The sequence below is a fragment of the Topomyia yanbarensis genome, chromosome 1 (genome assembly GCF_030247195.1).
Source record: "Topomyia yanbarensis strain Yona2022 chromosome 1, ASM3024719v1, whole genome shotgun sequence".
Lineage (NCBI taxonomy): Eukaryota > Metazoa > Arthropoda > Insecta > Diptera > Culicidae > Topomyia > Topomyia yanbarensis.
Window position 1 is genome coordinate 3817813 of NC_080670.1, and position 12457 is coordinate 3830269.

General features: G+C 41.3%; 2 protein-coding genes across 2 annotated transcripts in view; one reads left to right on the top strand and one right to left on the bottom strand.

Annotated features, from left to right (window-relative positions):
• Positions 1-12457, bottom strand: part of LOC131676646 (M-phase inducer phosphatase-like) — a 183961-nt gene that overhangs the window by 58306 nt on the left and 113198 nt on the right. The gene's annotated exons all lie outside the window — the stretch shown is intronic.
• Positions 1-12457, top strand: part of LOC131676648 (lateral signaling target protein 2 homolog) — a 30886-nt gene that overhangs the window by 7907 nt on the left and 10522 nt on the right. Inside the window, exon 2 of the mRNA XM_058955863.1 lies at positions 1635-1803. Coding sequence (XP_058811846.1) covers positions 1635-1803 — 169 coding nt within the window. The remainder of the gene's footprint in view (positions 1-1634; positions 1804-12457) is intronic.

Below are 12457 nucleotides of genomic sequence, written 5' to 3' on the forward strand. Positions count from 1 at the left end.
CTCAACGATTCGTTTTGGGTGTATTATTCAAGATCTACCTTGAAATTCAGAAGCCATTCCAAACAATTTTCACTTTCATGTAACTTTGTTCAGTCTTGATATTTTCATGTTTCATAAGGTTTGGAATATTATTTATAGATTCAGTATGGATCCGTGAGCTGTTCTCTTTAGGTTTTGATTGACAAAATATAAAAAATTAAAAAAATGGGCATATTCGTAATTTAAATTTTTAATACATATTTTTGTTATTGTGGAAAATGACACATTTTTTTCAGTGCATATTTTGTTCGTGCGGAAGTATTCATTCCTTGTAACTCTTTCTAAGATAGTTTTGCTATAAAAAATAGGATAATGGAACATTATAGAGTAAAATAGGATAATGGAACATTGGAAATTGCATTTATATAATCCCGAGTACCCAAAAAAAAAACATTTTGGTAAGAAAGCTGATCTCAAATCTCGAAGCATTAGCTTCTAAAGTCCCAGAATTATGGATTTACGTCAACACCCATTGTAAAACTCGTGGACGAAGTGAGTGCAGAATCATTAACTAATCTAAATTAACCAACACATAAAACTAATGCCCTCTGTCTGCTTAGCTTTGATTTGATAACTATCAGCAAATAGTGCAATTAATTCTGCCAAACTATTCCCAGAACCTCCGACCGCGCGATCGTCAAACATCTCCTCCCCGTCGAGCCAGGCCAAGCCAGTACACGTTAATGACGACAATCGTGCGCTGGGGGCTGGGGCCGGCTCGTTCGAGAGCAAAAATAGCCTCGGGTTGCCTAGCTGGAGACGAGTGTATGTTGATGTAGAATAAACACGATCATCCGGCAGAAGGCACAAGAAGTGGATCGTTAAAGACTTTGTTCCCTCTGCGACCATTATCATCTCCGCCTTGCGGTTTACTCGCCCGGGTTGAAGTTAGGATCGTGTCAAGTTGTTTTCGCTGTACTTATTTGGTCAATAATTGATATTTAGCAGGTAATAAAGCTGGTTTAGCAAATGGCGATTTTGTGGACACTAAATTGATCCTCTGTAGTTAGAGAGCAATTGCTAAATTCTCTCTTTGATGATTCCGCTAGGCAAAGGGGAGTTTACCGATCCGACTTACAGTTTTTTTGTGTTTCCTTTGGTTGAGGTAACGAACTCACCGATCCACGAGTCTTTCTACTAGATCAAGTTTAATCTCATTCATCTTCAGGGTCCAAGATGAAAGGAACACTGCCGGAGGCGTTGTAGGACCATTAGCGAAGCTGTTATTTTTGAACGAGCTCAGAACGAGCCTCGTGCTCAGCCCTGATGGATGTCGTGACTTGAAATGTTTATGTCTAACACACGTTTGGTGGGATCGCCCGGGTGGTTTGATTTACGTACAATGAACTAGAATCAAGTCACGAGACGATTCTGATGAGATTGCGATTTTTGGCCGCTAGCTGTTCAGATAACTTCAAATGGCGGCCTGGGATGACGCCCGGTCGCAATAATACAATGTAACATATATCAATCTAGAGTTTAACTTAGCCAAATAAAAACTTATTTGTCGAGCCTCACCAGGCTCCGTTCGCCATGCCAAAGCGCACGATGGTTATACAAACAGTAACTTTTTTCATTGATTGCTTTCCTTTTAGCGAACCGGTCGAGTTCGAGACTTTATCAGTGCACAACGGATTCCTGGACGCCGTCTGACGGGTTTGGAACGCGCGGGAACATCCCTGGTACAGGCTGCTCACAAACACACTGCCAGAGCCAAGAATTGCATCATCATCATCGTCATCATCATCATTATCACCGTCAGTGGTAAGTTTGGCCGAATCATTTGGCATACTAATCTACTCCTGTATCAAGATGAGTGCCCGGTAAAGGTGATCGAGTCTAATACCAAAATGCGTTGCGATGTGCCGTCACCTCTCATTCTGTACCGCCCGGTTTCTCAAGGGGTTTTTGTTTTGAATCTCCGAACCGACACTTCGTATTTTAGCGGTGATCCTTATATTTCTCGTTCGTATCGCTGTCGGGCGGGGATCTTCTTTCATTCAGTTTTCGTTTGGCTGTTGAATTTCTTGGGAATTTTGGGTTGTTCGACGTTGGAATGCACTTTTTCATGTCGGACCATGTTGTTTTATTTTGCTGATTTGATTCTCGTCGCACCGGCTTATATTTCAACCTTGCCAACCGTTCGAGGACAAGGTCTGAAAGTGGTTTCGATAGTTTTGTGCGAAATTGCGATATAAATAATTCAATTTGGCTTTGCACAACAAGCGGCGTTGAAGTCGTGGAGGTATCTTTCCTTCGTTATTTAAACAAGAATGAGTAGTTTTGCATATTTCTAGGAAACCGATTTATTGCGTAATCAAATAATAAGTCTCCTGTAAAACGATGTATATCCGTCCACGTACATACACTAGCATTAAGACATTATACAATTTTATTTTTTTATTCCGCAGCCTGTATAGAATAAAATAAGAACTTCCAACCCGCATTTTGCCCAACGGTTGATTTTTATCTCGATCAAGTTCATTTTGCGCCACTTTGCATTCTGGCACAATCAGCAAACAGAGCTTAAGTTGTTTCCCCGAAGGATTCTTCAACAAAAATCTCCCAAACTCATTGCTCGCTTTTATCGTTCCGAAGGTTAAAGGAATTCGTCTGAGAAATTATTATACCATATTTGTGTATGAGAAAAGTGTTGCGCTCCTGTAGCTAACTAATTGTAGAGTTTCGCTCTTTTGCATTGGCACACGATCAAACAACTTCGAGGTAAAAGTAACTACAAGCTTTTTTCTCCCTGTTAGGTTAGTCTTCATACTCCTGTAATCAGATGTTAGCTCCGTCAACCAGTGTAGCCTCAAGATCATGTTCAGTTTTCTTTGAACAACCCGTACGAAGGACGACCTGGCCGGTTCTTTATTTTTTCATTGTTTTGCTGCACTGAAATTCGTTTTGGGCCTCGCCTCAGTTTTCGCATCAAGAGTTCTGATTAATAATAATAATATAAAGAGCAACAAACCCAATTCGCTCTCGCATTTAAAGACCACCGTAGTCAATTAAATTTTGAAACAGAGCGATTAAACTGGGAGGTCTCCTTGAATAAAGAAGAAATGACGCATAAACACATCCATGCAACCCCCGGTTGATCGGAAAAAAAGGTTTAGTGGGGAGGGGTGTGGGGTAAATTCTCAGATATACACTTTTTGGGTACGACATAAAGTAGATAGGGTCACTGTACCCTAATTCATCTTAGCACCTCTATTCATCCCACCCATTTGAACACATTAGTTAGAGCAGTGTCTGCTATCTCTATTCAACGCATTAGCTCAAATGGTAGGATGAATAAAGGTGCGTTGTACTCGACTTTTCACTTCGCTGTAACGCGAGTATTTTACATTTTCCAAGCCAGATTTTTCACTGATCTGCTTCTTAAGAACGAAGCAAAGATGTTGATGCCTATTTAAGAGCAATCCAACCAATGAGGGCTGAGTTATCAGCAAAATAGTGTGACATCGTGACTAATGAGATGAATAAGGGCACGTCTACCCTACCTACTTAGTTCTGTATACTGCCAAAGTCTGGCGGTGACTGTGAACTAATCGGCAAAATATGGAACAAACATTTCTAGTCTTAATGTTAAAAATAAAATACAAGAGTTCCTCGAGAGTGGAGTTAGAGGTAAAATAACAAAAAATGACTGCCATTAGTGCACCCCTGAGTCGATTCCTAATCTCACCAGGAGTGTCTATTCAAAATTTGATCCAAATCGGACAAGTCTAGCTACGGGCCAACGTGTTTGAAGTTTGTATGCCATTTTTCAACAGTTTACATGCAGAAATCCCATTAGTTTGCATTTTCACCGCTAGGTGGCACTGTATGTATCGAAAAAAATCACTAATATCGAAAATAAGATATGTAATTTTATTGCCTGTAACTTAGTCTAGAACTGCAACTTTGTTAGGGAAGGTTATTTTTTGAGAGTGATCCAACTGGTGCTTGTAGAACTTTGCTCTCAGTCGGGCGAATTACTCACTACAATTGCAGACGAGACGGGAAAAGTCACCCTATAAAACACTGAAATTGCAGCGGGCCGTGATTCCGATTGTGATATTGAGTGGATGGTTCAGATTTGCAGACGAGACGGGAAATGTCAACGCGTGGGAATGAGCGTTTATATGTTCGCATTTGAGACCGTGTTGATCAGATTATAAGTACTATAGCGTTCACGTAACCATCGGGGAGTTTTTATGTTTAGGCGTAGCTTGCGTGAATAATCCCCATTGCATGTTCGCCTTTGTGTCTCATCGCGAAGCAAACGAGCGTTTGTATGTTAATGTGTTCGATCGTGTGGGCGTTTGTAAGTTGCGTGTATAAAGTCGATTTTAAAACCGTGTGGCCATTCGCATATTCGAGTGTGTTCATGAATGATCGCGCAGACTGTGAATCCGACTCTGAATTTTCAGTGAACGGTTCAGATGTTAGAAGAGAGCGAGTTCAGTATATGTGACTGTATCTCAGAGAATTTTTCCTTTTTTATTGGTTTGTGCCAACTGAAGATCTGTACTTAGGTTGCTAAGACCGACGATACAGATTTCCGGACATGACCGATTCATGATCGCACTAACACGGGCGTTTGTAGATTCGCATTTGAGTTTACAAGTACTAAATCGTTCACTTAATTATAAAGGCGCGAGATCGCGAGCCTAAGTGTGCGAGGATGATCGCTAAAGATTCGAGCGATTGAAAGTTAACGTGTTTGGTCGTGTGTACTAGTGTGTATCGCGTATATAAATTCTATTGTATAACAATGTTCATTTGCATATTTCAATCCTTGAATATTCCAGTCTGACGTTTATTTGTGAGTGTATGGCTCAGATGTTAGCCTAAGGTGCTAGTATCAAGGGTAGCGGCTTCCGGGCGTAACCGATTTATGATCATAAATTGTAGGTACTAAAACGGTCTGTTTATTACATGGTTGTTTTTATGTTTGCTAGATCGCGGGAGTTGTTTTGCGTGAATCATCGCAATTTCATCTATGAGTTTGTTATCATGGTTGTACTATCGTGCAAGACTCGAGTTTATGTATGTATCTAGCTTCGAGTGTATAACGTCATTTGTACACTGAAGGCCATTCGATGAAAAAGTAAAACCATGTCTTGTTTTCCTAATCAGTTGATTTCAACAACAAAAAATATGTAATTAATTTTTCTTATATTTTTGCGTGATTCGCCGGCGCAGGCGTGCACAGATGATCGCGATTACATCATTGCATGTTTACGAGTTTGATAGCGTGGGCGTTGTTATGCCGGATATGCTAGCCATTTTATAACTTTGTGAGCATGAGTTCTTTTATGTAATCGTGTTTGCAAATTTGCGTGGGCTTTTGAAGGAAGGAAGAAAGTGAGCTACCCCATCTCACAGGAGCCTACAACTATGGTACCCTGAGAAGTGTTGTCCAATGTATATAAGTTCTGTATTTTAGATTGGGAGCTCCCGGACGAGTATGTTTCATGATCGCGCAAGAGCGGGTGTTTGTATGTTGGTACACGAAACCACGTTTATAAATTCGTAAGTGCTAGCACGTTGACTTCACTGCCAGAACGTTTATATGATTGCGAGATCGTGAGCTTAGTTGTGCGAGAATTATCGCCTTCTCGACGGGATGTGTTTTATCGCGAAAGACTTGAGTGTTTATATGTAGATGCGCGCGTTCTTGTAATCGCGTGGACATTTGTATTGTATTGTATTGTATTTTATATTTGAGGATGTCAATTCAATTAGCATAGGGGAGGGGACTTTGTTAGGAGAAGTTATTATACTTATGAAATAGTGTCTGAGTTAGTTTTGCATGCGGCCTAACCGCGTATGGGGGTGTACCTTACTTGTTTTGTGAACAAATTTAGCCAAAATTAATAATTTTAACTGTTTAAAAAGGTTGTGGTTTATAAATATGTACGGGTTAATGTAGCAAAGTTGTGAATTCACACGCTAAAATGTTTGTTACCCAATTCTCTTCTTTGGGGAAATTATAGCTTAGTAAGTCGAGCCATGTTTCGATTTTGATGGTTTCTTCAATTCTAGTGGATTGTCACCCTTGACCAGCTGTTGTGTTTCCGTATTTAATTTAGTATACACTAAGTCGGTGTCAGGTAGTACTGGTGAGACGAAATGTAAACGCGGAATCATCAACTTATGTACTTAACTTTTTAAGGCTCCTGGTGGCTACATAATTCTAAACCAAACTACATGTTTTGACACTACCAAAATGAACCTTTTGAAACCAAAGCCGTAAAATGGATAAGAAATTCCTCCTTTTTGAGGCCGATTTATATTTACGGTTAAAAATCGACTTGGGATATATTCGTGTGACTCGCATTCAAGAGGCATCGCCGGCTTAAAAATGAATGAAATATGCAGAACAATCATTCAATTTTCTCAAACGCAATGTTACTGACATGGGAAAGAATTTCTCTATTTTTCTTTCTATCTTAAAAAATCAATTCACGTCCCGACCAAAGAATCATGATTGTAGGAAAGGATCTCATTACATAATTTTTCCTCCCCGAATCCGATCCAGTTAGGTGTGCGCTTTTGGTTGAGGCGAGAAAACCAACGGATTCATATCTTGATCCGTGATTCCGAGTTGTTGAATTTCGACACCTCAAGAGTCCGACCCAGACTGGCACCATCTCATCAACCCAACAAAAAATAAATAATATTGCAGTCTCATATCACCCATTTGGACGCAAAATTGCAGCATCACTTCCTAATGAAAAAGCCCGCCGTTTGGACCTTAAAAAGGACTTTCTCACACCACACGAGATAGGGACTCGGTTGTCAAGTGCAATTTTTCGATCTGCGTGGGAATCTCCACAGAATGCCACCAGAATCAGAACGGCGGGCGCAGACACAGACTACGGACTTTCTCGAGTGGTTTCTTTGTACGGTCTGAAAAAAAACCGTAACCGAAAAAATATAATAAACGTAGGAGAAAAGACAGACCTGCTTGCTGATGAAAACTGGACAACAATACAAATGAGTGTAGAAGACCCCCTCCGCGTTTCGGTTCGCAGCGGAGATCCTTTTCGAGTCTTCTTCCTCGCAATAGTTGAGACTGGCAAAAGAGGAAAAAATCGCCCACAGGAAGGAGGGAGCCATATGACTTGTAAATTATATCTAAACAATTCAACCGCCCCAGACCCCGAGTGAGTAACACACATAATTCACACGGGTGCTTCTGTCGAACCTGGTGCATGGGAAGTGCGGAGGCCGTTTAGTTCCGCCGTTTTCGAGTGTTTTCGTCTATACGATTGAAAAAATCCATACATGTCGGATCCTGCTACTAACCTCAAAGCAACGATGACGACGAAGATTAGCCGAAGGAGATTATTAATTTGGTTAATTTTTCTAAATATTTGAATAGAAACCTGGTCTGGATTGCACATATGTTGCCCGCAGGATTTTCGGGATGGAGAAAATGTTCCAATTACACGCACCTAACTACGGGGTTTCCGCTAGGATTAATGGCGCTAATGAAGGAGTTTCTGTGCGAGTGCTCATCGTGGGCGGTAGAGATGGTCTCGAGTCGTGGTGTTTCCTGTGGAGATTTTTTTCAAGTTTTCAGATCTAGGTCACGCAGTCAGTTGGTGGTTTATGGGTCAGTTAAAAAGAAAAAAAACGGTCGGGTTTCCTGGAAGTTTTGATGGTTTTGTATTTGTCCTTGACAATGTTGGGTCAAGCAGAGTAAACCTAGACAGGCGCCACTAATATCTTGAATACCTGATCCGATTTATAAGGCTAAAAAATTATTCAACGGGTTAAAACGATGAATTGCTATTGGTATTATCTTTGGTGACGTTTAACAAGTATTGATTTCCTTTTGAAATAACAGTTCTACTGTTTGTGATAAAGTTTACTATGATACAGTACGTCCATTTGTGGGGATTCCTCTAATCATTGCTGATCGTAGTAGTAAGGCTTATTGCAACATTCACATCTTATCACCTGATTTCCATAGGTAACGCGTGTGGTTCGACCGGGAGTTAGGCCTTGGCAAAGAGAAATGAACGATGGAGCATGATTTCTTCATATTCAATGCCGCGTTGGAGGTTTTTCTTCCCGTGAACTTGGTAACAAAAATCAAACCCTTAATGAGATAATATAGGGCATAATTGTTTTAATTACACTAGGTCGTCAATGCAAAGGCACTACAATAACAACGTCCCATTTGTCCAATTGCAAAGCCCCCTGAGAAAACATATCCCAATTTGTACTCATTTTTCTTACCAGCGACTAGAAGAGGGGTGGTCAACCTCTCCTAGAAAAGGGTCCGAAACAAAGAATCCATTTTAGCTTTCTCTTAAGAAATACAACAATAACAGGCTAAAACCAAATTGATTTCTTGATTAGAACCCATCTCAAGTCCTAGTTTTTTTTTTGGTTCGCTCTTGCCGGATCGAAATTTTTCTTCCTCTCGTCACACTTCATTTCCATCATCTTGATTCCCAACCCAAAGCTCGGTCCGAGCAGTAGCAAAAAACCATCCAGAAACTAGTTCACATCGAGAGATGAGAACGAGGACCCTTCCGTTACCTACCGGACAAAAAGTGAATAAAATTTTCCATCACTGCAACTGTAGAGGGCTCAAACCCGAACTAAAAACATCCCGTGTGTTTGCCCGGCTACCAAGATGGTAGAAATTAATGAACGTGATTAGAGGGACTAATCTTTCGGTTTGCCCGGGACCCGGATGCCATGTTGACGCGCCCGTTTCCCCGTAAATCATCGCGCCAGGAACCGTCCCATCCTAATGATGAACCATGTAATCCTTGTTTTGAATATTCATTAGATTTATCTCCGTCAACAGAGTGTCCCGTTTCGCGATCCCTCCCTGTTCCGTGGATTGGTTAGCCAGCGACCGACGAAGATCTCGCAGCAACGATAACCCCTATCTTCTCTGGCCAGGGGAAAACAAATACTTGAGATGAAATCTGCTTTCGGGAAACGAAAGAAATACCGGCGATAAGAAAGGGCTGGTTCGGTTCTGCCAAGTTTTGATTCTCCGATGACCTTTCGGCCTACGTTTTACGCGGTTGTTCCATATCAGAGATGTAAGGTTCCCGAGAGAAAACCGGTTCCGCCCCGCAACGATAGAGACTGGTTCAGACGGACTGGACAGCATCCAACTTGTGGAACCAAACTATACAAAAGCGGTTAATCGTGGAAAATTGTTCGAAACGTAAATAAAAATTGCCGAAAAGTGGTTGAGAGGCAAAATTCTTGTACGGGTCCTTTTTGGAGCGGTTAAATTGTGAAATGTTGAAGGGAACATTATCAGAGAACGGGTTTCGGCAGTGAACTGGTTTGTTGCTTTTGAAAGTGGGACGATGGGCTTTTTCGAGTGAAAACCGTTACTTTTTGATAAATGAAATGAATTTTCGATATCCATAGTATGGCCGAACAAGGTACATTGCTTCATGGATAAATAAAAATGATCAGATCTTGATAGCAATTTGGCCCTTTCATAGTGACTTGTTTCGGATACGACAATCTTCGAATTGAGAAATCTATCAATAGCAGAACTGAATTATTCGAGCATACATGTTGGTTATTTTTTACAGGAATTCTGCGACGGTCAACGGCTCCGGACGATTTAAAAGGAAGCATCCTTAGTTAATTGTTTTTTTTTATTTTGTTCGTGAATGATAACTTTAATTGTTTACTGTACCTAAGTAAACTGCAATACTATCTCAATCCAATCCCACCAGTAATCGATTATATTAACTTTAAGATTATTGGGAATAAATCATTTGCTCGAATTGCAGATTCACCAACGAGAAGAGTTCACTTTTAGTATTTTTTTACGAACAAAGCACCATGTACTTTGGGTTACTCTACCCAGTGTTTAACAAAGAAACAGAAAAAGAGATGGTCTAATCGATATGAGGTATTGAATGAGCAACCCGATTTAGATTGATCTTCGAACCGACTAGTCTAACAGTACGCGTAGGTCAAAGAAGCAAATCGACTACAACTAAAGAACATCATTTCCTGTGTGCGTAGCTTACCGAGATGGAAAACCAATTTACCCTCATCGGATGGAATTCCATCAGCAAATTTGGTGCGCCAGCCATTTCCTCATTCAATAGTAGTACATAGCCAAATTTAAATAAATTCCTAAACGGCTGAAGAGACCTGATCATCCTGTCCCGGTCGGTTAGCCGGTTTAACTTCTGCCGTGATCATCCGAAATAATTGCGTTGAGCATCTTCCTTTCCAAACGTTGAGCTCCTCGGGGGGAGAAGACTCAGATATAAAAAAGTGCTCCCAACGCCAGCCTAAGTCAACAGCTCAATGGCTGCTAAGATCCTATCTCGAAGGTGGCTGATCTAATCCCGCACACCGTCAGAGTTGAGATTCGGAAACTATGTGTGTTGTCTATGTGTGTAACTATTATTGCCAATGCTGGTCACGTTCAGCTGTCCTGTCGAGCCGGACAAGAGGCCATTCACACGCACTTGAAGTCATTTCGTGATTTTCGAGAACGGAAAAGACGGAAAGGTGGAAAGGTAACTTGTTATCTGAATCCCCAGGCAGCAGGTTCTGCTGACTGCCAGGGAGGTCATAAAAAACTGGTACCGAGCTTGATCGCATAAAAATGTTCGCACTTTTTTGAAGACATGCAAAAGTTTTTTTCATCGCCATACGGAAAAGTAATTAAAAAATAAATCTTTTCATTTAGATGCCCTAAGATTACGTTTGAGCACAGAATCGAGACCCAGCGGCTACGCATTTTTCCGCAAGACTCCACGCCCAAATTCCGTACGACCTAAGAGAAGTGAGAAAAAACGCTTTAAAATATCTCTTCAATTTGGAGTGCTATTGTGGAATATGTTTCTTTTCGTCCTCGGTTCGGCTTCATAAAAGGTGTGAGGCACACACAAAACTGCGGCAAACCGATGCGCATTCGCGGGGGAGCTGGTCGAAACCGTAGACAAAAGCTTCAATTCCGAAAAGGAAAAGAAACAGCCGAAAAGGGTCACGAGCATCTCTTTCAAACCTTCTCGCGGAGCTTCATGGTACATAGTGCAAAATCAAAAAGAAAAATAATAAGTATCGAGTTTTAGATCATTTTTACAGTTGAAAGCTAGGTGAGACGATGGGTTTTTTCTTACTTTTCTAGCGAGCAATGGCCCGAATCAAGTTGAAGTGCGTGTGAGATCGCAAAAAAGTGCTGGTTGCTGGCTAGTATTGGAAAGTGAAGGAGCTAGATCGTTTCTCGCACCTTTGCCGCCGACTGTCAAATTTTAATCCACACTTCTCACCTAGAATTAGCAAGGTAGTGTGAATGCGTTTGACCTTTCGCTAAGCGATGCTCATTTTAGCTAAATATTCTGTATCGGGTGATAGCTGCAGGCCGTCATTGTCCCCGTTCGTCGTGAACCTATACTGAGAACTGTAGGACAAGTGCCCAACTGCATAGCTACTTATGTTTATTTTCCACTTCACTCTTTCCCAAAATAAACAGTCTCATATGATATGGAAAGCAGCGATGCGGAGTAGAAACCATGTTGCACAAGTGGCACTCGTTTGAATATAAAATACAGAACTTTACCGAACAGCCGAACGCACCACAACGGGTCAATTGTTTATCTAAGAAATTATCCAGCTGAAAGGTATCAAACAGAAGAGAGTGACTTAGAACGCAACTTAAACTCGAGTAACCTCTTGTGCGCCGCCAAGTCCGACGATGGGGAACCGGTTGCGATTGATTGGTGGAGAGTCCATCATGTGGCAGCGGCGACGACGAAGGCGCGGTAATGCGGCAAACCTGCCAAGCCTCGACGAACTCAAGAGCCAGCAGGAGGCAGCTTCAGGATGCTGGCTCCAACCTCCCCAGCTTTCAGCTCATCAAAAGGGAAAAGTTTCAAGTGCGACGGAGGCTGAACTGCTGTTAGCTGTCGGCATTAGAATGAAGAACAATGACGTATGATTTGTGTTTCGTTTATAATGATCCAAGGAATGTGCGTGCGGAGATTCTGCTTTTGGAGCGTATGCGTGAGTGTGGGGAGAAATTGATTATGTAAAATACTTTGTTTAAAACGAATCGAATGGTTTCGACAGTAAATAAGAGAGATTGGAGATCAATTCACCTTATTCCATGCTTTGATTGAAAAATAGCGAGTTGAGTGAAAACACCCAAATTTGTATAGAATGTGAAAAAACGTGCCGTGGATCTGTGAACGTTGGCCCGGTATGTCCTTTTTATAACATTCTGCAATCCTCACGGCACGTTGATCCTGGAACTGAACGATCCTTAATCCTGGAACCCAATGATCCTTAATCCTGGTTTTTCGGAATCTATAATCTTGGAACTCGGATCCTTGATCGTGAAAATAAAGTATCCTTAATTCTGTAATTAAAATATCTTCCTGAATTTCTTGGACTTCTTGAAAATGGTAAG